General features: G+C 36.6%; 2 protein-coding genes across 6 annotated transcripts in view; both read left to right on the top strand.

Annotated features, from left to right (window-relative positions):
• USO1 (USO1 vesicle transport factor) overlaps positions 1-6,371 on the top strand; it is a 67,199-nt gene extending 60,828 nt beyond the window's left edge. For 2 of the 3 annotated variants that reach the window (XM_015831475.1, XM_015831474.1), the window contains 4 exons: positions 1,051-1,140; positions 2,313-2,423; positions 3,270-3,485; positions 5,446-6,371. In XM_015831475.1, coding sequence (XP_015686961.1) covers positions 1,051-1,140; positions 2,313-2,423; positions 3,270-3,485; positions 5,446-5,541 — 513 coding nt within the window. In that variant the 3' untranslated portion in view covers positions 5,542-6,371. The remainder of the gene's footprint in view (positions 1-1,050; positions 1,141-2,312; positions 2,424-3,269; positions 3,486-5,445) is intronic. The other variant, XM_015831476.1, reaches the window with a different exon arrangement.
• An 18,199-nt stretch (positions 6,372-24,570) lies between these two features.
• Positions 24,571-25,742, top strand: part of SH2D4A (SH2 domain containing 4A) — a 31,611-nt gene continuing 30,439 nt past the window's right edge. For all 3 annotated transcript variants that reach the window (XM_015831472.1, XM_015831473.1, XM_015831471.1), the window contains exon 1: positions 24,571-25,045. In XM_015831472.1, coding sequence (XP_015686958.1) covers positions 24,880-25,045 — 166 coding nt within the window. In that variant the 5' untranslated portion in view covers positions 24,571-24,879. The remainder of the gene's footprint in view (positions 25,046-25,742) is intronic.

Raw genomic sequence — 25,742 nt, 5'->3', positions numbered from 1 at the left:
GCGACGATGGTTGGTACAGCTTTGCTTCCAGATCTGCAGCGGGCCGGGCTTGGTGATGCAGGGATGACCGCCTCCTCCTCCTGCTTCTCTGTGTGGTTGGCCAGTCAAGGGGCTCAGAGCAACAGCCGCCATCCCCGTCAGAGCCACCCTGTAGACAGGACTCGCACCAGGTGAGGGCTCCTTCCCAGCCGTCCCAGGGCCATCTTCGCTCATGTCGATGGGGCTGCACTGCAGAAGGGAGATGGCGGCTCTGATTTCACTCACTCTCCCGGCAAAACTACTCCTTTTAGGTTTCCTCACCCCGCCCAGCTCTTGCAGCTATTCCCGGACTGTGCATGTGTGGAGAGGGGGAGGGGGAGGAGCCCACACGTGCCATAGGTTCGCCACCACTAGTGTATAGAATGTGGTTTTGTATAGAAAACTGTTTTGTTTTTTTAAAAAAAAAAATAGGCATTTTTTTAAAAACAATCCGCTTACTGACTTGAAACTGGTTTAAATCCATAAAATTGAAACTTGTGATGTAGAAAAATATGATACCTTTCCTGTAATTTATTTCTCAAAGCAATAGAAGATGGGAGGCTACCCACCAACAATATATGTTTTTATTTTCATTTCACTAGAAATAAATTGAAATCCAGGTATATAAAGCTTTATTTTTAAAAACTGAACCTGGGTTTATAGATGAAATACTATGGATCTACTAATCTCATAATTGTTTAGAAATCCATAGCATAAAAATGGAATTTAATTTATTTTTTTGAAAAGCATGACTATTTCAAATACTTCCTGGCATTCCCAGCATATTTGTTAGTATGAGAATTTTTAAAAAATGTAATATAATTCCATTTGCATAATTTATTTTCTATTCTCAATGCAATGTGCCAAAAAATGCTAATTTTCTAATTTCCAAGATGGCACCAATCATTACTGCGTAATTGCAATTCTCTGTCTGAAACTATAATCCTGGTTACTGCTTTTAAAAAAAAATAAAACCAGAACAAATTATGCTTTTTAAACAACTGGGTGTTTTTATATGTCTGATGTTTATAGAAACTTTCAACAACAATTGAAGGAGCAACAGAACAATCATTACAAACTAACATATCTACTGGAACTCAGTTAAATAGTGAACTATGTAAGGTAGGAAATTCCTGTAGCCTATTTTAAAGTATTTGGTCAGGCTACTTTTGTATGACAGTGGGAGAAACCATGCATTGCTTGCTCACGAGGTATGACTACAGTTTGAACAAAAAGGGTGCCCTTGTCTTGATTTTGGAACTAGATCCCGTAGGCTTTTAGTTGTACAATTCAGTTTTCTCTTTTTTCCTGTGTCAGATAATTAGAAATGAGAAACCTGATTTCTATTATGAGTTTCATATGAGGATCACTGCTGATCTCACAGGCAATCTTGTATTGTCTTTGGTTCCATAGTCCTTCATGAGCTAAAGTTTCTTCAAAGGTAGCTCAGTGAGATGCACATAGTAGAAATCCAAGTTGGATATATCTCTAGCATAAATTATATTGCTGTATTTTCAGGTATAAAAATTACAAGTGAAGCAATCTGAGATGGGTAAAATATTTTATGCCCTGCTGAAAATTGGGCATCAAAATCAGCCCAAAGAATCCATAAAAGTCATCTTGATCAATTCTTAACCAAAACAGCATTGATACTTTCTTTGAATAAGAGTCTGGTCTGCATTAAGTTCAATTTATAAAGTTAGCAACTTTTGTGATATTTGAGAGAAATAGACTGAAATCTGCATGTTACCCGTACTTCAATAGCAAACCCAATTCAAATTTTGGCAGTGATTTGCTGTCCAAGCTTGTTTCAATTTATTTCCTGAACATTGTTACCAGACTAGGTAACATTTTCTTGTCTTATTTTTATCTATTATTCCACTTCAAATGTATTAATATTTTTACTATCATATCTATCATGATATGATTAGTCTTGGACCTATAAATATGTTTATATTTAGCTGAATTTAATATTTTTTCTCTCACAGGAGATTGATAACTTGAGGGCACAAATAATCAAACTTCAGGTTGAGAAGCAAGAACTTCAGAAAATATTAGGATCTTAAGAATTTTCCTTGCCTTTTAGTTTCTGGTTTATTTGGGGGTGGGGGGTGGGGGGAGAATTATAATAAATAGAGAAGTAATCCCCTTAATCTCTTTGTCTTTTTCAGCATCAGCCATCAGTAATCATATTTGATTCTTAGCTATACTATATCATATAAGACAATCACAATTATTATAGTTTCTGAAAACTATTAGTTTTATAATTTTGTTCAATGTTATTTATTTTGCAGAAAATGACTTCAGTTCCTGCAGCAGAAGACAGTAGCGCTGATATAGTAGCAAAGACAACTGACCTGGAAACACAACTTTCAGCGATCTTGCAGGAGAATAAAGAATTAAAGGTATTTAACACATAGTAAAACATACTAATAAAGATATTGCATACTTAACTTAACCTTAGAGTTAACAATCTATAGTTTTGTCTTAGTGATAACTGCAGTCTTTTTGTATTATTGGCATAAAATGCTTTTTACAATTTTGTTTAATGTCTAGATGTATTGTATTGATTGATGGATTAACTCTAGATTATAATAGGCATTCCAGGAAAAAAATATAATCCTCATTGTTGATTGTGATGTGAATTTGCTTCTTGCTAATATTCTCTTACAGATTATGTTTAGACATTAATATTGCAGTCATTAAGCAGGCAAGGCATGTGGGATCTCATTGCCCATAAACGTGGTCAAAAAAGTACTTTTAAAGTATGTAGAGTCATAGTTCTTTATTGCTGGAATCTTAATTATGTGTCCTCATTCTAAAGCTCCTTTACTTTAATATATAGTTCATTGAGATATCAAAAGATGTTACCCTGAGATGAGAGAGGATCTAAGCAATGATCAATCAATAATGCATGCTGAGATTTGTTGTACTTTTATTTTCTTCCATCTCCAAAGATCAGTTCTAGAATCATTTGTTAAGCTTCTAAAAATGGACAGAGCATTTGGGAAATGGATATTAAAAAGCTACTAAAGATCAACTATATGAAGCATAAACTTCTAAAAAATAGATTTTAGATGAGACTGAATAAAGCATTGCACATGACCATTTATATGGAACACATAAATTACCTTAAAAGGATATTGATTTGTATGGTATATGAAGCATATGTTGCTTCCTTCCAAACACACAACTTTTTCATGGATGGTAACATGTCTCTGAATGTAATATTTTATTCTTTTCTGCGCCAGAATGAAATTGCAAGACTCAATGAGGAGAAGACTTCATTTAAACAGCAACTGGAATCATCTAATAGCACTGTGGCAATTTTGAAAAATGAAAAAAGCAAACTGCAGCAAGAAATTGCAGAATCTAAAAAAGAACAAGACGATTTCCTGGTTCTTCTGGCAGATCAGGATCAGAAAATAGTTGGATTAAAGAATAAACTCAAAGAACTTGGAGAACCGGTAAGATACAAAGTTTGCAAAAGCAAATGTGATACTTGAAGTCGCAGGAATAATTTTAGAGCTAAATGCATTGTATATTTTATGGCTTTAGATGCATGACGAAGCTATTTTTTGTGTATGTCCCCAAATTTGTACCAACCCTTTAGAACTATGGTATTCAAACTGAGTTCTGTGGAGCCTCAGAGTTCCGCGAGTATCATCCAGGGCCTCAGCATTCACAGCCTTGGTTTACATTGTATGAAATGTATTACTACAACACTAATGTTAACATTTTGTTAAAATAAGATATATTACATAAAATACATTAATTAATGGGTTACAGATTGATTTTTCACATTGAGATGGGTTGTTCAGGTATATCAACTGCTCTAGTCTAGAAGAATATGGTTTAGCTGCCACGTTGGTAATTCTGACTTCCTCCTCTGGGCAGGATGATGATATTAAAAAAGGAGAGAGGGAGCAGAAATGCGTTGGAAGTTGCAGAAGGAGGATGAGGGCTACAGTATATCTCCTGGGCCACCAAGGCCTGAGGGTGCTAATGGTCCCTTATCTGAGACAGGAAGAGAAAGAGTCCCTGGACCATTACCAGCAAAATGTAAAAGGTGTAACTGGAAGCGCCGCTCCTCTACTTTTCTCCTCTGCAGTGCTACTGCATTGCAGAGGGAGAAGGAGAGAGAAAGGAAAAAAGTGAAGGTTTAGTTTTAAGTGCTTGCTGTGTTCGTTAAATACTTCTCTCTCTACTTGGCACCTAGCTTCTAAATGGGAACAGCAGAGAATCCATCACCATGTTCTAACAGCTACTCTCAGTGATGTGTGGCTTTTGGCAACTAATTTTACAACTAGAAATACTATATTATACATCTGCATAACTATATAATTATAAGCTAAAATTTACTATACAGATTTATTTATATTTTAATATCATTTCATTCAAGAATTTACTTACAAAATTAAAAGGTAAACATAGTATAAAAGAAAAAAGGTAGAGGGAGTCAAGCTATTCTCCAAAGTGCCTGAGGGCAGGACAAGAAGCAACGGGTAGAAACTAATCAAGGAGAGAAGCAACCTAGAACTAAGGAGAAACTTCCTGACAGTGAGAACAATTAATCAGTGGAACAACCTGCCTCCAGAAGTGGTGAATGCTCCAACACTGGAAGTTTTTAAGAAGAAACTGGACAGCCATTTCTCCGAAATGGTATACGGTTTCCTGCCTGAGCAGGGGGTTGGACTAGATGACCTCCAAGATCCCTTCCAACTATTATTATTATTATTATTATTATTATTATTATTATTATTATTATTATTACTATTACTATTATTACTATTATAATATAATATTATTATTATTATTATTATTACTACTACTATTACTATTATTATTAAAATGTTGAAAACAATAAAAGAAAAAGAAAATACTTAAAAAAGCAACTGATCTTCTTTGCAGCAGTTGCAGTTATAGACACTTAATACTTTTCTCCCCTTCAAAATTATATGGCATAAGCTCCATTCTCCTCATATAAACCTTTTTTTAAATCAATAAACCCAGAAATCAGATCCTTTTTATCTGTTCTAAGCAAAAAGTTCATAAAAACGTTTTCAGTCTTTTATAGTTATCAAACTAATCAGTTTAGTCATTCATTTGGTTGCATTTTGACCAGCTTTTTATTTTGATGGAGTCTAATTTTAATATGCTGTTCAAAGGCAAATGGGGATTTTGGCCTGGTGAAAGTAATATTCTCTTGTCATAATAGAATAAATAAATTTCTATCATAGGTTCTATAATAAAAAGATTATGGTCTCAGATGATAGAGAAATGCTCTTTTTGAACTTAAAACTTAAGGAGATAGATTTAAATTTTAATTATTTACTTGAATATCTTAAAATAATTAGCAAGTTTAAAAATAAGCTATCCATTTAATATAATACACTAAATAGTTTTATTTCTGTTTTTCCTCTAAAGATTGAAGATGAAGATGACGTGGATTTAGGTGATCATGGTGAGGATGAAGAAGAAGAGGAGGATGAGGGGGATGCAGAAGGAGAAGAAGAAAATTAATAGTACTTTATTGGATTAAACATGAAATTTAGGAATCCTTTGTATGAACCAATCTGGATGGCTTTGTGATGCAAAGCACCTTGATATAAGAAAAAAAATCATTAGAAATTATCCTCAGTTTCTTAAATGTCAGTAATATATTGTAGCTGATGCAGAAGCCTAGTATGTTAAATTTCAGATCCAGATCAAACTGAATTATTAACAAATTAGAAACCATGTTAGAAGCTGTAAGAAGGTGACAATGTTGGATTAAAATGTGTTGCCTTTTGCATATTTTCAGAGTGTTTGTCATTACTTTTCTTATTTTGGATTTTATTGTGATTAAATATGGTATGCATATGGCTAAAATCTCTTGAATGAAATCATTGTCTCCTGTATTCATCTTGGAGAGACCTTACAGGTTTGTTTGTTTTTCTTAATACCACAAAAGATTGAAAGTGATGATTTGGTTTGCTCAAATTAAGTGGGTCATAGTTTATTGCTTTCTTCTCAGTGGATTTTGGCTTGAAACGAACTGTTCAGCACTGAGTGCCTTGCATCTGAAATGGCTCCATTCTGTACCTTGGAAGTAAAAGTAGCTGCAACAGCACAGAGGGATTTTCAAAGATAAAGAGCGCTATTTGATAGTATATTAAAGAAAAATAATTTTAGCAGAAATCCCATGTAAAAGTTTAAAGGCTATCAGATTATTATTTTAAAAACATTTGTTTTATTTAAAAAAATCACATTGCGATTGATGATAATTTATTGTTTCTTTTTCCCCAGTAGATTTTAAAAAGGAAAGAAATAAATACAGTTGCTATATCTACTTACTTTTTGAATAATGGAAATAAATATATACTTATTTAGTATCATTTATTTGACTGAGTTGTGATTGCTTTTTATTATGTTTTAATGCTGTTTATTTTACTAATAAGTAAAGCCTAATAAGTTCAGTTTTAATTTTTAAAAGCAGTGCTTTTTTTGAAAAAAAAAAAAAAAAAAAAAGGATGCCGGAACTCACACACATCATACAACCCGCCTTGCCTACTCTACAAGGTTCCATCCAAAAAAGGTGCGGGAACTCCGTTCTGGGCATTCTATGACAAAAAAAAGCCCTGTTTAAAAGTATTACTGAAAATATATTGGGGTTGCCATCTTTCATCAGGGAAATTGCAGTTGGAAAAATTGTTTGCAAAATATGCTTACCCAGTCCCTGAGATGATTTGGTAAAAATCTCTAGCTAGAATCGGGGGAAGTGTGAAGAGGAGGCTGATCTTAAGAGTGCTGACACAGCAGAAATTGGCACAAATCTCGTTTCCCCAGAATCCTCCAAAGCCTTATTTGACCGTTCCCAAGAGAAGTAACTTGGATCTGGCCTGGTTTCTTGTGCCTGACAGATAGCTGCTGCTTATAACTGACAAAATAAGTTTCACACCTTGGGCTTTTATTTGCATCCTAACCACTCTTCTGCCCCTTTGACTGCTCATCCTGGTGCCAGGATAATTAGCAAGAAGCAAATTAATGTCTGTATCTGCATTCACTGGAGAGGAAGGAACTGCACTCAATAATGAATACATATTGCAGACAGTGTTTTGGTGCTGCCAAGCACAAGCCCACTACACAAATAGCGTGGTGCACTTCTGTTTGTGTGCCTGCTTCCTCTTTGCAATCCTTTCCTAGCCAATCTTTTTGCTTTGCCTCTGCAAAGATGGGGCCATAGATCACACACAGTAGAAATTGTATGCTTCCCCTCCCCCCATTCACATGTTTAAGGAGGAGGAAGGAAAAAAAATCCCAAACAACGTCTTTAGACAATCTTTCCAATATCTCTGCTCTGCAAAGGGACAAATAAAGAAAAACAACAGGTCAGGCACAGGTCAATGTGTACTGACTATACAGGTAGTCCTCGCCTTACAATAGTTTGTTTAGTGACCATTTGGAGTTACAATGGCACCGAAAAAAGTGACTTATGACTGTTTTTCACACTTGCGACTGTGGTGGCATTCCCTAGTCATGGGATCAAAATTCAGGTGCTTGGCAACTAGTTCATATTTATGGTGGTTGCAGTGTCCCAGGGGACATGTGATTATCTTTTACGACCTGACAAGCAATGTCAATGGGGAAGCCAGATTTCACTTAACAACTTTGTTATTAACTAAACAACTGCAGTGAATCACTTAACAATTATGGCAAGGAAGGTCATAAAATGGGGCAAAATTCACTTAACAAATGTCTTGTTTAGGAATAGAAATTTTGGGATCAATTGAGATCGTAAGTCAAGGGCTACCTGTACTGGCAATCACATGACCGAGGGACACTGCAAAGCTCATAAATGTAGGCAATGGCCATAAAGTTATTTTTTCTGCACTGGTAAACTTTTATTAGTTGCTGAATGAGGTAGCAAGGGAGATCTACCTATATTTATAAAATAAGTAGGATTTAAATTGGTACTATATAGATTATTTAAGATTTTGTACTTAGTTTATTAAAATACAAGTAATATATGCTGGCCTGCAGTAAAATAAATTGCAATGCTACCTCAAATTTTGTAGTATTTCTGTTTGGAAATAGAAGTGTTCCCCATACTTTCTTAATCTAATCTGGAATTAATTTTCATTTGTCACCAAAGGTTGCTAAATCCCAGGTGGCAAAAAAGAGGTGCTCTGTGTGGTACATCTTGTCCACAGTACTATTTTGACTTTGTAGAGTGAAAACTCTGATCCTATATTGAATTCTTTTGACATTTATCAAGCAGTTTTATATAAAGTCAAATCCATGTAATTTAATTAGTTCTTCTGACTCACAATAACTCTCTTAGGCAGAGTTATTCTCTTAGGCAGAAGATTAATTTCCTTTTTTAATTCCTCTGCAGTCCTCTTTAATTGGAGATGACAGAAATTGGCTCTAGAAAATTCCTTATCTTATTGTCTGCTCTGGTTGATAGCAATGCTCCAGAATCTTGAGCAAGCAAATTACCCAATTTTGTTTTCTGTAATTCAACAAGAAATCTCAAAGACTGAACAGAGATTTGTAATTTTTTTCTGGCTAATAGTTGTTCATATTGTCCTGCAATCAAATATGCAACTTATTGTCTTACAATTTGTCCATGTTGTATGTAAATTATTGTTGTCTAAGATTTTAGTTTGCTTGATCAAAATTTTCTTATTTAGTTATAAGATGTATTGCTATAAATATTAATTACCCATGGTCATTGGATATTTGGTGTTAGCTATTCCTAAATAATGGCAATTTATGTTTCAAGGCATCCAGTTCATACATATCTTTTCTAGGAGGTACTTTTTGCAGGAAGTAAATCGGAATGGTCATGTATTATCTTCCACATAGCTGTCTATATTTGAATTTTAATTTAACTCAAGTAGACTTAGAAGCGATATAAAGAGATAACAGGAGGGAGGTCTTCAAAAGAGGAGATGACATATCCCTAGGATTTTGATGTTTCTCATATTGACGCACAATATACTTGAACCCCATATCACTATTATATTTATTTATTAAAATATAATTTCTTCTATTAATGAATCTTAAGATAGGGTTCAATACAGAGCAAAATGGCAAATTGACAGCACTTAAAGAAAAATGCGCTCAAGAAACACTCAGTAGGTTTCCAGCAATGCCTTTTATTGCTGTAGGGTAGAATAACAGAATCTCTGCCCATCAAACACCAAATAAAAATCAAGACAGATGACTTTGAATTTCTTTAATTTCTCAGGCTTTCCTCTTTCTCAGGACTGAATAATCATTTCTGAAACTCTTTAACAGTTCACTTATTGCAGAGTCCTTGGTTCTTTTTGAGCTTGATTGATTGCAAAGCTTCCGTTACCTAACTAGGTAACATCCTCAGTGCTAGTCAGCACATGATTTGTTCCCTGTTTATATTCAATGTTGTTTTTTTCTGCCAGTGTTGGTGGAGTATATATTTTTTCCTCTGCAGTTTGTTGATTAGAGTTTTGTTTTCCACTTTATTGTGTGTTTGGTGTTAATCCTTGCTTATCTGGGTGCTTGCTATGAGGGATGTCTTCTGATCTTAGTATTTTTCTTGTCTTTTAAATGGTATATAAGTGTGGTTATCTCAATGTGTCTATTGATGGCTGAATTGTCTGAGTGCCAAACTTCCAGGAATACCCTAGTGTTTTTGGATTTTGCTTGGACTCCACAGTTTAGCCTTGAGTTACATATATTCTCTTGTATTATTTCACTCATTCCTCCCTTCCCCATTCCCCAAGTGAGAACTACATTCCTTCACTCAACTGCATCATTAGTGATTCATCAATGATACATAATTTTATAGGAAATCACAGAGAACAAAAATAATTTCATATCATGAGAGAAACAATCAGAAGAAGTATTGATATAATTCCTAAAAATTTAAATAATTATCCACATTTTTCCTTTCACATTTAATTGGAGTCAACAAATCAGTTTGGAAGTGTTGTGCCTAGGTATCATTTCATTGAAGACTAACTGAATTAATGAATAAGCCTGAGGTTTAATTCTTAGAACTTGAGAGACATTAAGCATCACCTCTGGGCATTTTAGTGGTATAGAAAGTGGCATGTCTTCTTGTATCAATAGAAAATTCTTGGGTGACTGCAGGAAACTTGTTTCCTGGAGAGTGAGAAACTGATCCTAGGTCCTTGGCATCTCTGAATGTAGTGGAAGTAGTGCTGAGTCTGGGGCAACAATGAGGAGAGGGGATCCTTAGAAAAGAGCGTGCTGCAGCTCCAACAAAATGTATTCTTACACCTGGTTTTAGAGTCATAAAAGATGGAACCCTTGGAGTTTTCATTGCCAATATGTTGGTTCGTTGTCTGACAGTTTGGGACATTGGCATAAGCCATTTGGAAGGCTGTGAAGAAATTTGCAGAGATTTTATATCTATAAATTCTATCACTAGAATTGTCAACTAATTACACAGTAACCACACTTATTAATCTAATATTGACCATAATGACAATGCAGGTACATTTTTGAATTCTAGAATAAAAGAGATAAAGAAATTAGGCTGTGAACACCCAAAAATCAGAGATACCTTCTATTAACAAGTATGAGTTCTCTTCATGTTATTGGACATCAGCATCCCTGACCACTGGTTGGGTTTATGGGAGCTACGGTATATGTTCTCATCTGCATGAGGTAGGCTGGGGCAAGAACAGCGAGGCAGAGGTATCTTGGTACCTACCAGTAGTGCTGTTGAGCTTAATTATTTCAAGATGGCAAATATATGTCTATAACATCTCCATCATTCTGCAACCTTCCTATATGCCCCATTTGGGCAGTTTTGTTTCACTTACACAAAAACCCCACCAGCTCTAGGCACTGATGTCTTCTGCTAAGATGTAACAGGCATTAAAAGCCAAAGAGGCTGACAGACCTCTGAAGTGGCGATCATCATGAAAGTCACACTCTGCAATTAAGATAAGTACAGGACAAACCTACATCCCATTCTAGGGAATTTCACTGAACTTTTCTTCCATTTAGGAAAGAATTGTGAAACCAATGTCCTTTTTATGATTTGAAGAGAATGCCTTGAAAACAGAATACATTTAGACATCTAGATACAATTCAGGTTCAAAGCAAAATAGGAGGACCTATTTCATTATTTGATGCAGTTTGAATTTCCAGTTGATAAACTGGACACTGTAAATTATTTTTAATGTTGTCAGGCTAAGTGTTGGTAGTACTGTACTCCGATGTAGTATACAATTCATATACCTTTCCACTAGATGGCAGCATTTCCCATGCAAGCACTATTATTTAGCCATGAAAAAATATAGTTTGTATTGTTGAAATTGCACTGTTGAATGTGTTTGCAGAATAATCTTGAGTGAAGTTGAGGCCAGGAAGTTTTGGGGGCTCTTGCTATCCCTGTACTTTTCTGCCTTGTCTGAAAAGGTACTTTTTTAAAGGGCTGAACGTTCTCTATTGGAAAAAATGTTGAAGTCCTCGCTATAAGGCAGTGTTTCTCAACCTTGCCAATTTTAAGGCATGTGGACTTCAACTCCCAGAATTCCACAGCCAGCATTGCTGGCTGTGGAATTCTGGGAGTTGAAGTCCACATGCCTTAAAATTGGCAAGGTTGAGAAACACTGCTATAAGGGCTTCTGTTAAATAGGCTCTTCCATTGGAAGGTCTCAACAGTTTCCCCATAACAGTAGTTTACGTCCTCCCGAACCAGAACTGCCCCCTTTCTTTCAAAGGAGAGAGGCATTGGAGGGATCTTGCTGTGCAAAAATCGAAGCCTTTGTTTGGCAGGGAAATGCTGAGGCATGAGACAACTTTTTTCCATCTCCTCCCACTCTTGCATTCCAACCATCCTCTTGGTCATGACCACAAAATATAAATCCATAAAGGGGGCTGTCACCAGTAACATGAAAATCAGGTTTTGGCATAACAATTATTATCCTGCCTCTCCACCAAATTATGTCTGTTTATTGCCTAATGTAGAAGAATGGAACACGTATTTGGGGTGTTACAGAGAAAATAGGTGAGTCACCTGTATCTTCCAAATTGTCTTTGGGATCTTTTTTGTTTTTTTAATTTTATGTTCAAATTTGTCTTGCTCTCTTAAGTGAAGGTATTCCCTTATTTTCTGAGCAAAGAAAATTACCAAGTACATCCACTGGGATGTATTGTATTTACAAACTGCAGACATGTACAATGGCACACAGTGCCATCTTGAGCTGCTGCATCTTCTCTTGTTATGCACACATTGGAAATTCAATGCAGATGAAGTAACAGTAATCTTGTATATACAAAACAAATTTGTTTCATAGAGAGGCCATAAATCAGAAAGAACCTATTAGCACTATTTCTGACACTCATACTTTATTAAAATATGTAAAATTGTGCAAGCTGCAGCTCAGTTCATTAGATGCATTGTTGGACTGATGTAGGGTTTAAATTGAGATAAAGAAAGTGGAAAAAAGAAGATCAGGCTAAAGTTTAGAGGGTAGCAATTCCTCATCCTAAATCTAAAAATGCAAATCTTCAGCAGCACTGGAGGTGGGGAGGGAGATAAACTGGTTATGCAGGTGCAGGTTACAAGTTCCTTATCAATTAACAATTGCAATGTGTTAAAAACTCATTACATTTGTTGAGATCTTTTTAGATAGCCTTCTTATGTGAGTTCAGCAGTCTTACTCAATTAAATTGCTGAAATCTCATTTTTTTAAAGAAGTCATTGTTTTAAGAGTTCTTGCCCTTGTTTTGAGACCCAATGTCAAACTTGTATCCATTAACCTTTTTTCACAAAAATTGTCCCCCTTTTCCTATGTAGACTCCAAAGGAGCTTTGCTGGCAGATGATGGCATAAGTCACATTGGACAAAGGACATGTGAAGGTGCTTCTAATCTCATGTGTATATTGGTACAGTTGTTGGGTCAAAGTAGATATCTGGGCTTGTTACACAATCTAATTCTTATGTTAGCATCATTATTGTGTTTTTCTTGTTGCTAATGAGATTTCAAACACAATGAGTTTTTAACATTACAATTAAATTGCTCATTGATAAGATACTTGTATTCTGTCTCACATGTAACCTTCACCTGCATAATCACCTGTCTTCCCCTTGCCTCATTCCAATTTATATCCTACATAAGTCTAACCACGCTATGCATCTGATAATGAGCTCTGGGAAACCCATGCATTTAAGAAAATGTGTTAGTCAAAAAGGATGCTACAAGATTACTCCTGATTTTTGCTACCATAGACTAACATTGTTTTTCTATAATGTCTACAGAGAGGCCATGGCTGGGAAGTACAACTTTTAGAATTCCTGACAAGTATCACCCACGAAAATTAGTGAGAAATGGAGTTCTTGCTCATTTGGTAAAGCACCAGTGAGAAAGAGCTGGTATAGGCAAAAACAGGCGGAGGATAATTTACCTGCATCTGGAATATGCATCTTCTATACCCACTGCTGCTATCCCTGCTATCTGCAAATAACAAGTGGCCTCCAATCTGTAGGTAGGAAAGAAGGACAGGAGAGTGAGGCTTCCTCTGAATTTCTGAAAGGAAAGGTGATACTATGATCAAACTATGCATCTTGCATTGCTTGTCTTATTCTCCTCTGACTTTGGAAATAAATGCCAAAGAAAGGCTTAGGTGGATCTGTCTCTTTCTCTCTCTCTCATCGATAGATAGATAGATAGATAGATAGATAGATAGATAGATAGATAGAGAGAGAGAGAGAGAGAGAGAGAGAGAGAGAGAGAGAGAGAGAGAGAGAGAGAGATTTATCTATCTATCTATCTATCTATCTATCTATCTATCTATCTATCTATCATCAAACAGTTTCTGATAAAAAATGCCCATTCTGGAGAATGGATTCACTTAATCACCACAAGATTTACTTTATATTCACATGATTCTCTTAATTAGCATGGTATCTAGCTTTATGACCATGATTAAAAATGGTTGTAAAATTGAGTCAGTTGACCCGCTTAATGGCTGCAAAGATTTACGAGCAATTGACTCCAGACTCAATTGTGGTTGTTAAGTGAGGGCTTCCTATATTAAGTATACCTGGGAGAACAGGTTTTTTTTATACCAACCTTTTACTTTCAGCCTCACATTTTGAAACCATAATAGTCAGATTTATTGTCAGAGCAGTTAAAGTGAAGCAGCAATTAATGTTGGACATAGAATGAGATTTTTTCTTTTTTTTAACTGTTTGATTTTATTATCTGTATAGCCCAGGATTAGGGAACCTTGGCTCTTTTATAACTTGTGGACTTCAACTCCCAGAATTCCTGAGTCAGCATGGCTGGTTTGGGAATTCTGGGTATTGAAGTCCATAAGTCATAAAAGAGCCAAGGTTCCCTAATCCTGGTATAGCTGATTGTAGATCATAAATAGTGTTACGTTGCTCTTTTTTCCAACAACACCATAAATAGTGTTTACATAGTCCATTTTAAATAAAATTCTTCATTTTTATGGTTAACCAAATCTCTATGAAAACCTTGTCTTGGAATCTGTCAAACTGGCTTGCTGGCCAGCAGCAGTATCAACTTTATTTTCCATTAGACTTTTCAGATGGCATTAACTCCTTTCCACAAGAAATGCCTCTCTAGAAGAGCATTCAAGCTGGGAATTCTGGAGGTTGTGCCAGCACATCTGGAATGTGCCAGGGCAAATACATCCTATTCTACCTTTCCCCTCCATCATTCCAGTACATTTTGTGTGATATCTCATCTGTTTAGATTATGGAGGTGGCAAGAAAGAGACATCCAAATAAGCAGTGTTACATAGTTCAAATAGCAAGGGTAGAATATCTGTAATTTAATTCAACAGAATAGTGTAAAAAATGAGTGCGGTTACAATGGAATAGCAGAAATAACAGTGTCCAATAATATTTGAGACAAATTTGCATGGACAACTTAGCATCAGCAGATATTAGGTTGTTAAATCTATAAGGATGGAGATTTCCGACATGTTAAGCAACTGAGTTTTATCTTTTTAGGAACTGAATTTAAAGGAATTTCTTCTGTGACACTACTAAAATTAAATGGCATTAACGCTTTAATGCAATAACTGTTGATTAAAAAAAACTTCTTGTGCTTACCAACTGTGCATACTGAGTTCCATACTTTGACACAGGATAGGCAATTGTAATCTGTCCAAGATATATTAAGAAAATATGTGGTTATTGCATGATTTGGTACTTAAAAGGGAGGTCACACCACTGTTGTATGTATCTGATAGAAATGTACATTATATTTGGGCTGATTCAGGTAGATACGTCATCTATCCAATTGAAGCAACATTATTCCAAAGCAGTCCATATTTGAATCAAGTTAATCTCAAATGTTGATCACTTAATTCAAAAGACATTTTTCTCACTAATCTTTCTATTCAAGAATACCTCAGAGAACACAGGAGAAGGAGAGGAAGGAGGAGGAGGAGGAGGAAGAGGAGGAGGAGGAGGAGGAGGAGGAGGAGGAGGAGATCCCATTTTAGAGCGGGATTGTGAAGTAATGTGAGTATTCCAATCTGAGGTGCTCAAGACAAGATCATTAAAATCTGGGACTGGGAGAGTACAGGTAGTCCTTGACTTACAACCATTTATTTAATGACCGTTCAAATTTGCAACAGCACTGAAAGAAGTGACTTATGACCAGTCCCTACATTTAATGATCACTGCAGCATCCCCATGGTTATGTGATTAAAATTTGGGCAATTGCCAACTGGTATGTATTTATGACAATTGCAACATCCTGGGGTCATTTGATCACCATTTGAGACTTTCCCAGCTGGCTTCCAACAAGCAAGGTTAATGGGTGAAACTGGATTTGCTTAATGACAACATGATTCACTTAACAACTGCAGTGATTTGCTTAATAACTGTGGCAAAAAATTAGGTGCGACTCAATAACTGCATGGCTTAGCAACAGAATTTCTGGTGGTTATAAGTTGAGGGCCACTTGTATAAAATTAGGTCTTGTTTCAAAAAAGCTAAATACTGCCATAGTATGTTACCTATCTAATCTCTGCCCTATTACACTTTTTAGGACTTGGATGCCAGCTGAACATAATGCAACAGTCATTATTATAGATCCCTAATTTGAAATTTTCTTATTTATTGTTTAAGAACATATCCATAACAGATGCTACTTTAATATAAATTATTAAAATATCTATGGAATATCTGCCCTTTTGTCTTCTTAATTATGATTTCCACTAAGTTATGACTTCATAACAAAAACTCAGCTGCAAGAGGACAACTGAAGTGGAAAGGTTACTTCTACATGAAACATAGTCATGATTACTCTGCTTAGAGGAGTCAATTTTTCCTGCAGTTTTCTTATACTTTTGCTAATAAAAATGCCTTCATTTAAAAGATTTGTGGTGCACAGTTTGGTATGTGTAAACTGGTACCCAAATTTGGTACCCCTTAATTCTCCATAAAAGCATATTGATTCAAGTCTGTTCAATCAGTCAGCCAAAACATTATTTAGTGGCCATTCACAAAGTCTGCTGTTATCCCCATGTTTCAAAAATATATATTTCTCAAGAAGTTTCTTATTACTTCAAGGTCCAAGTAAGTCAGGTGAACATGTTTGCCTCTTCCATTAAGGCATTTAAATCAGAACATCTTTACTAACTCCAAATACAAGGAATCTTTTTTTCTTGATGATTTCTGTTGCCAAGACTTTCCCTTTAGCTCGGTCACAGCCAACCTTCTCTGAAATAGGGTGGCTTTCATGCTGCCTGCAGTTATCTTATGAATGACTGTAAATCAAGATTCTGACATTGTGAGTTGTGACATGGGGGAGAGGTCTAAACCAAATAAAAAAGGGGTTGGTGGAAATATTTTTAGGCTATCTGACATGATAAGGCTCCGGCTATGCTTCATCCTCTGTTGGAAAAAACATTGTATAAAAAAATACTCTCTTCCCAGGAATAAACAGAACCAGGGTGAACATTCATTGTTCAGGACAGGGGGCCTATCTTATGAAAGAGAACTCAATGCACTTTGGAGGATTTCCCTAGGAGGAGCTGCAGTAGGCAGGTTGGTCCTGCAGAGTCAGAGCATTGTGGCTAAGGAAGCAGAAGGAAAGAGCTGCAATGATTTTGGCTGGAGTTTCTTCCAAAAAGACTGTGGGATTCTGGCCTTCCCCCCCCCCCCCCCATTTTTGCTTCCAGCAGTAAAAAGCTTGGAAACTGACAAGAGTTACAGTAGCATGCATTAATGTTTCTTCCTTGAAAACTGACCTTCCTTCTGAAAGACACTCTGCCTGCAAGGGACAGCCTGCATCCTTCCGATAATGCTAAGCACCAAAACCTAGGATCCATAAACCTGCATCAGACTGTCTATGGCTGCTTTAGTTGCAGTTTCACAGTATCTGGAGAGCCCAGTTTATAGACTGAAATGTAATAATTTGAAAGTCCATGAACTCATAATTTTATTTCATGGAGAGGTGTTGCATTCATTTAATAGTGCCTCAGAGATTATATAGTGCCTGAAGGTGTGAGAATCTCTGTTGTGAATTATGGTCAGGTTAATGTTTTAGTTTTCTGCTGTCACATATAGTGTTAGATTGTAATTGTCACAAGAACCTCTAATCATCATTTGATCAATTATCACTAACCTGCAAATATTTCAGATAAATCAAATAAATGATCAAAATGGGGGAGGGAGTGGGCTTTGATTAGTGTAAAATCCTCTGTGGGATTCTGTCTGCAGGTTAATTACCTGGATAAGTTCTCAGGTAACACCTCTTGCAGGTAGTTACTCTGTTTTTTTCCATTTTATGTTAGAGATGATCATGAATTAATTATGCTTTAAATATACTGGACATATTTCAACATAAAAGATACAAATTTTAGATATAAGCATTCCCTGGTGCAATGTACAACTCCATATGATATCACAACTTTGTTTTGTGATACTATATATTTAAAACAAAAATTGGCCCCCATACTTTGCAGGGGGGAGCAAATGGTGAGGTGAAATTTAAATTGTAGGAATTTGTGGAGACAGATCCTTGTCTCTCTAAGAAGATGTAGCACCTCCCAACTAAGACTGTGTTTATTTCATCACTGATTTCTGGCTGTACTTTGCAAATCACGACCAAATCTATTTTCCTTTTGAGACACTGAAGCTCTAGAGAATTTGTGATTAGGGATTTTTCCTATTAGTAGTTCTTGTGTAAATCTAGCTCTTGGTTCCTCACTGGATAAAGAATTCTTGCAGAAGTTCACACCTCTTAAAATTGTCAAAGTTGAGAAACACTGCATTAGAATATCCTGGTGAGATATTTTAATTTCACAGAATTATTAAGCCTTTGGAGGTTTGCTTCTCCTCCTCTCCTCACTCAGATTCTGGGGGAAAATTAAAAGGTGGGCAGATGACAGGAGAGAGACTGAATGCTGGCTTTTTGGGGGGGGAGATAAAAGGTAGGTATGGCTTGTGGTTTTCTCAACATTTTGAGATAAACAGAAGCTAAGAGTTACTTGTTATTAAAAACTGGGAGTCACACTAGTGGAGGCATGGATATGCTGACCGTGTGAGAGAATGAAATTCTTATACTTTGCTATGGGACTGGCATTTAAAATCCAGGCTCCAGACTCCAAAATCATCAGGAAATAAAAGTAGTTTTGTGTTGCATTCAGAAACAGTTTTCTGACAACTGAAACTAATTCACTATCAACAGTCAAAAAAGGTGAGGATGGTTGCAGTTGTGATCTACCTTGAGGAGGATAAGAGTTTGCTTATAGGCTGTGTATTTGTTTTTCTCCAGTGCACTTCTTTTTGCAATTTATTTTACATGGGAATTGGGAAGATATGGGATAGAGACAATTAGTGAATAGCTAGTCTGATTCTAGAGCTTTTGATGAATATACAGTCCACTATTTCCAAATAAATTTGCAGTATGTTTTAAACCCAAGGAATCCAACACTGATTGTTCTACTTGATACAGGAACATTGGTAAATACTCACAGATAAAAACATGAAAATCCCAAGCAGGAGGAAATACAAGAGTCTGAATTTCATTATGCTGAATACCTGCCAGGAGAAAAACCAAAAAACAAAGAAACATTTTAACCACAAAATCTCTCCTTTTTAATTTCCCAGTTCAGTTCAGTTCAGTTCAATTTTATTAGACTCTTAAGCCAGGTAAGTAAAACAGAGATAAAGGAGGAAAGGAATCAAAATAGATAAACAAAAATAAGAATATACAGCAATCCATCTTAAATCCTACTATAGATCTGCTGTGAAATCTAATGTTAAATAATAAAAGTTTGCAACATTATAGGTCACATAAAAACCTTGTCAGCAAAGAGAAAATCAATATAGGAGCTGTCTGATTGTCCAGACATTGCTGATAGGAGAAAAATAAGATTTAAATCTAATGTTTTATAAAACCTGCAGTATAAAAGAATGTATGTTATTGATTCTACCTCTTGTGAACCATAGGAAAGAACATGCGCCATTTGGAGTCTAAAATATCTACGGTAACTATGCAGAAGAAAGAGTATTACAGTGAGTCCTGGTAAAACAAAACAATAGAAACTTAGGTAATCAGGGAGCAGTCAGGGAGTAAATGAAGGGAGCCATCATTTTCAACTAATTGTTTTTGGTAATGCTATATACAATCCTTTCAACGTATGCTTATTACTGGAGATACTATATCTTTACTGGATAGATATCAGGCAGTTTATAACCAGGACTCTTTCCGGGAAGACACAGTTGAAGCTGGGCAAGAGCTGATGCAAGCACTGGCAGGTAATTGGAAATCGCGATGGTGCATGTAGGAGAGAACCTAGACGTAAAACAGCATGGCAGACAAGCTTTGAAACTCCTTAAAAAACAACCATAACAAAAGCATATGGACGTAACAGCAGACCAAGTAGCCAGCCAGCTGCTGAAGAATGGAAAAAAGTGCAAGGTAAAAAAGTGTGAGAACAACCATCTGAACAAAAAAAAATAAGAGGAAGGGCGATTAAATGCCCTTTTTGTGGTATTCGAGCTAGAGGAAGCTAGAAAGACTATGAAAATGAATAAAGCAGCAGGTGTTGATGATATAAGAACAGAACAGATAAAGCAGTTTAGTCCCCATACTCTGGAGTGCCGCCTACAATTGATGAACAACTGTATAGTTGAGTTTAAGATCTTAAAATTGTGGAGGCAATCTAGCATTGCTGCCTGACTGAAACCCGGCAAAGACTCAGATGATCTGAAAAATTACCCACCAATATCACTCCTCTGCCGTCTCTGAAAGGCACTGGAATGGATGATTCTCAACTGTATCTCTAAATTTATTGATGAAAAGATCATAAGGGAGCAAGCAAGTTTTAGACCAGGGGAGGTCATGTTGTGGCTAAATCCTAAACCTTGTGATACATATTGAGGATGGTTTCAAAAGAAAGCTAATTACTAGAGTGGTTTTCATCAACCTACCTGCAGCATATGACACTGTTAACCCTAGGATATCACTACACGAGTTAAATAATAAGATAATAAGCTTACCAGTGTCATTAGCAGCTTCTTTCAGAACCGGAGCTTTTATGTGATGCTGAATGTTAAGAACGGTAGATGGCGAATGCAGAAGAATGGCTGCCACAAGAAAGTGTATTGTCTCCAACATTATATAACATATATATGAATGATTAACCAGTCCCTAACAGAACAGGTCTATTCATCTATGCAAATGATACAGCAGTGGACACACAAGGATCAACTTTTGATGAGGTAGATGGGAAACTTATGGTAGCACTTGAAGAATTAGAACAATATTATACCATCAACCATTTAAAGCCCAACCCAAACAAGACCCAAGTGTGTGCTTTCCACCTTGCGAAATTGAGATGCAAAGGAAGAGTTGTGGCAAGGGAATGGACAGCACTGTCCAACACCCAAGTATCTTGGCGTGATACTTGACAGGATGCTCTCTTTTAAACAGCATTGCCTGAACACTCAGGCTAAAGCCAGTTTGAGGAGAAATGTCATCAGGAAATTGATAAACTACACATGGGGAGCTCAACCATCTATGTTGTGCAAATCAGCTTTGGCCTTGAGCATCTCTGAAACAGAATATGCTGCTCCAATGTGGGGTGCAGCTGCACATGTGAAACAAGCTGGTATTGCCATCAATACGCTCAGTAACGGGATGTCTCAAACATGCGAATTGAGAAAATATATTTCTCTCACTTGCATTGCCCCACCTAAGATAAGGAGAAAGTTTGCAATAGACACCAGGAGAACTAAGCTCGAGAATAGCCCTCAACATCTTCTGAACAGACATATGCCCCAAGCCAGCCAACTCAGATCTAGGAACAGCTTTATGGCAAGAACAAACATTCTTGAGAATATGCAAGAACAAAACTGAATTAAAAGATGGAGGAAGGAGACTATCGAGCAAGGTATCAGATTAAAGGAGGATATGGCTGAAGGATCTGACCTCCCTTATACTATTTGGAGGACCCCGAGTAGGCTGAGAGTTGGAGTGCCTAAGTGTAAAACCAATATGCTCAAGGAGAAGCTCTTAGCAGATAACAATACATGTGTGAATGTGGAGAGACACAGAGCCCAGCCCATCTGCTAATATGTCAGCTACTACTAGAAACATGTAATGATAATGACTTCTTTTTGGCCTTCTTTTTGTCTCTTTGGTTGAGACAAAGCCAAGAAGGTGACTTCATTCTGGCAGTTTAAACTTTGACCTAGACACAGAAGAAGAAGAACTTATACTGCAGCTCATTTTCAAATAATCATTGGGCAATCAGGTTTTTAGCCCATGACTAGCCAAAGTTACATAATACGGTTTAGAAAAGGCCACATAAAAAGAACTTCTGATTAAAGGACTTCTTCCAAATAGATCAGAAAGTATCACTTAAAACATAGTAGAACAACCCAGTGAGCTTATAGATAGGTTGAAGTCAACCATTTAAAATAATAGTAGTTTCCCTCCTTACTGTGGGACATGGATTTCATTGCTGATCCAACAGAGAGATTGGAATCAGTGGCCTTTCAGATAATGTGAACTCTTCCGATCATCCTGATCTGTACCATGCTGGCTAGAGCTATTGAGAATCAGAATTCAAAAACATCTGGATGTGGATGACCATAATTTTCATCCCCTATTGATAGAAATTATTTTATAAACAACAGAGTCCTATTCCATTTTTGACCCTGAAATGGCTTATAGCATTAATAGCACAGTTTCTACTATTAATTTCTGCAGGCATTCAGATTTGGAGCTTGTAGAAAATGCCGAGTCTTAAGAAGAATAAAAGTTGAGTATTCTTAGGCACCAGAAAAATAGTATACATAACTTACTTAAAAGTTTAATTAATTTCAAAAATTAATTAATTATTGGTAAGCATATTTAAGGAAGCATTTCTGCTGTATTATTACATTATTTTCCCTGAATTGAGCAGGAAAGCACTTTAAACTTTCATTTTCATTATTCAACCAGTAGAATAAAGATATGCTCTAAGGAAACTTTGGTTTGATTTCTATCAGTGTTCGGAAACAAGCATTAATTAGCTCATAGTACTGGACACTGTCAATCTCTTAAGCTCTTAGGATATGGCATTCTACTTGCCAGGTAGTAGCCCAATAGTAAAAAGGGTAGAATGGGAATAATAATGTTTATGCTACACAATTACTTTCTAATAAGAAAACACATGCACATTATGCATGACAAATCATTCAAAAATATTTCTTACGCTACACCCAATGTTATATGAATAGTATGACAGCATAGGAAGTAAAAAAAGTTATTTTTTTCTCCCCCTTTCTTTAAAATTCATATGTTATATTTCCTCCACTATTGCAACTGTTGATACACAATTGATTAAACTTGTTTACAATGTGGTTGGGCTATTAGTAGATGCCAGCCAGCTGACTTTACTTTGAAGCTCATGGAATTTGAGAATTGGCATTTTTATCCTATGGCTGTCCTTCCTCTATGAAAAGAGATATCTCTAAAACAGTTGATATGGTCTTGCATATGCCCCTGTTGCCACTAAAGATGTCTATTTCTCGAGAACAGATATGTTTCTTGAATGGTAACCTGCACATTTCCTTCATAGGAAAGCATTCAAGGCTTGCGCATTACAACATCAGAAACAGCCTGCTTTTAGAAAACTTTGATTATGAAGTTCAGGCACGAAGAAATGACCACCTAGCTATTACAGAGAAATGCCAAGCTCCCTTCAAATCCAGCTTTATCTCATGCAACTAAAAAGACTAGCCTATGCTTACCAGATGCATCTTTGCCGCAGCTCCTTAACAAAAGTGGACTTCTTTTCCCAAGATTATCCTAAAGCAGGTCCATGTGATGTTCTTGCCAAAGCTCTGGATTCAGGTAGCTATGGAAAGTATTACTTTTAGACAGGGAAACAGACCCAGCCCAGCCAGGATGAATGCAGGTTTTGATGTTCTTAATAATATCAAAATAGCCTCTTTGTCTTTAACCACAATATTTCTCATGAAAGATAACGTATAATTATCTCTGTGTTTATTGAACACATTCCTCCTTTTGCAGGTCAGGTTTGAACTGTAACACTGTTATGTCTTTGGGGAAAGTTTCTCAGTGGTTCATCTGGGCTACAAAGACTGTGAGCAGCCACCTTTCTGGTTCCCTGTTACTGGGAGGCTGGCCTTTAATAAACTGGTACAGCTATAAGAATTCCAACTAGCAATTTACATACCAATCTTTTTTTCCAACCAGAGTTTTATTTCCCACCTTTAGTAAACAGTCAGCATTCTGTATCTGTTCTTCATGCTGCTTTCTCGTAAGCTATTGGTTTGTTTAACTCTTTAGGACCTTACTTGCTATTTTTCTTCTATCAGCCTTGGGGTCCCCACTATACCCACTGTTAGTTCTGTTCCTTCTTAATGTCCCTCTTTTAAGTCTTCAGGTTATAGTTCTTAGGCTGGCTTTTAGCTTCCCCAAGTGGAACCTACAAACTATGGTGGTTTGTATGGTGGTTTTCTTCATGAAGGCCTCCTGCCATACCTTCTAGAAGTGCACTAAAAGGGTCATTTCCCTCCCTCTCTTTCCTCTTCTCCCTTTCTTCCACCGTAGACATTGAAACCACTGAATGTTTTCAGTCCTCACTGTTTAGCTTTCTCTCCCCACCCTTAGAATATAATAGATTAACTGATTGATTTATAATTTATAAATGTTAATACATTTTATAATTTTATAAACTTTATAATTTCATAAATTTTATGATTTATATAAATCTCAGGGATACCCTAAGCTTACTGATACTAAAGATCATAATTTTTAATTGGCACCAGTTATTTCACCAGCCCGGAAATGCTAAGAAAACAGACAAGGAAGGCATTATATTTCTTTTCCCTTTGCTGCTATCACTTTGTTCACAGGCATTCTCTTCTTTGCTGGTTGCCAGAGCAACTTTTCTTAAATTGAGGGTGAGAGTTCATTCCTCATGTGACTGGTACGTTAACTTTCTGGTTGCTGAGTCAGAGAGGGGGTAGACACACCTGCAACTTGTGCAGGGAGTGGTTTGACGTGGTATCAGATTAAGGCAGACTTCTCCCCTCCTTGTTTCTGTTCTGATTAAATTCACCTTAATCCTGGAGACTACCTTTCTGTGAAATGCAGTTCCTGTTTTCTCTCAGGCTGTTATTTAGATTTTCTTTTCCATCATTGCAGGAAGTCTGATCTAAAATAAGGCTGCAGGCATTAAGGCCATAATTGCCATGTGGACAGCCTGCACTCCTGCTGTTTTTCTAGGGTGGGGGTAGATTTGTGCCTCTCCCTCAGCTCTTCATGCGTATCTGTACAAGTGGCGCGAGTGACGTGACCCTCTCACATACGGCCAGCACTGATTCATGCCGGTAAGCTTTCTCCAGCCATGCTGAAGCAGATCCTTTCAGACATGTATGTGGATCCAGAGCTCCTAGCTGAACTCAGCGAAGAGCAAAAGCAGATCTTGTTCTTCAAGATGAGGCAGGAGCAGGTGAGAAGGTGGAAAGAAAGAGAAGCAGTAGCTACAACCCCAAAGCCAGTACTGAGGAAAGGTCAGTGTGACCATTTTCTTTCTTATTTCTCATCCAGAATTTTATTTTACTTTCCAAGCATTGACACAAAGTTTGCCATGGAATAAGTATCAATGGTGTTATTGAATGAAAAACCAAATGTTCTGTAGCTTTAAATAATGTGTGCTTTTGCATAAATCATTAAAACTTTAATCTGAATAACCAGCTGATTAAATAAGTGAGTCTTTTTCCTAAATTCTAAGTATGAAGTGAGCCAAAGATGAGATTGACTAGTGAAGTTAAGCAAATTTGACAGGAATACTTTTTCATAGCTTCCTCATAGGGAACATCCATCCACGTGGCACTTTGTCCAGTACTCTTCTCAAATTAAAAATCCCATTGATTGTGATATGACATTATTTTTATTTTTTTATTTTTATTTTATTTTTTAAATTTATATCCCGCCCTTCTCCTTACGGACTCAGGGCGGCTAACAACGGATAAAAATACAAAAATAACACACTACAAGTTTAAAAATTAATTAAAAGGGAAATATTAGTAATTTGGTCTAATTAAAATTATAATTAAAACCCCCTCTAAAAGTTTCCCCTAGGCCAGTCCCGCAAGCTGGAATAACCATGTCTTAAGGGCGTGGCGGAAGGAAGGGAGATCAGGGATCACCCTGATCTCTGGGGGCAGTTCATTCCAGAGGGTGGGAGCTCCCACAGAGAAGGCCCTC

The sequence above is a fragment of the Protobothrops mucrosquamatus genome, unplaced genomic scaffold (genome assembly GCF_001527695.2).
Source record: "Protobothrops mucrosquamatus isolate PMUCROS unplaced genomic scaffold, P.Mucros_1.0 scaffold_257, whole genome shotgun sequence".
NCBI classification, from domain to species: Eukaryota; Metazoa; Chordata; class Lepidosauria; order Squamata; family Viperidae; genus Protobothrops; species Protobothrops mucrosquamatus.
Note: the sequence above shows the minus strand (reverse complement) of the source record. Positions and strands in the feature narration are given on the sequence as shown.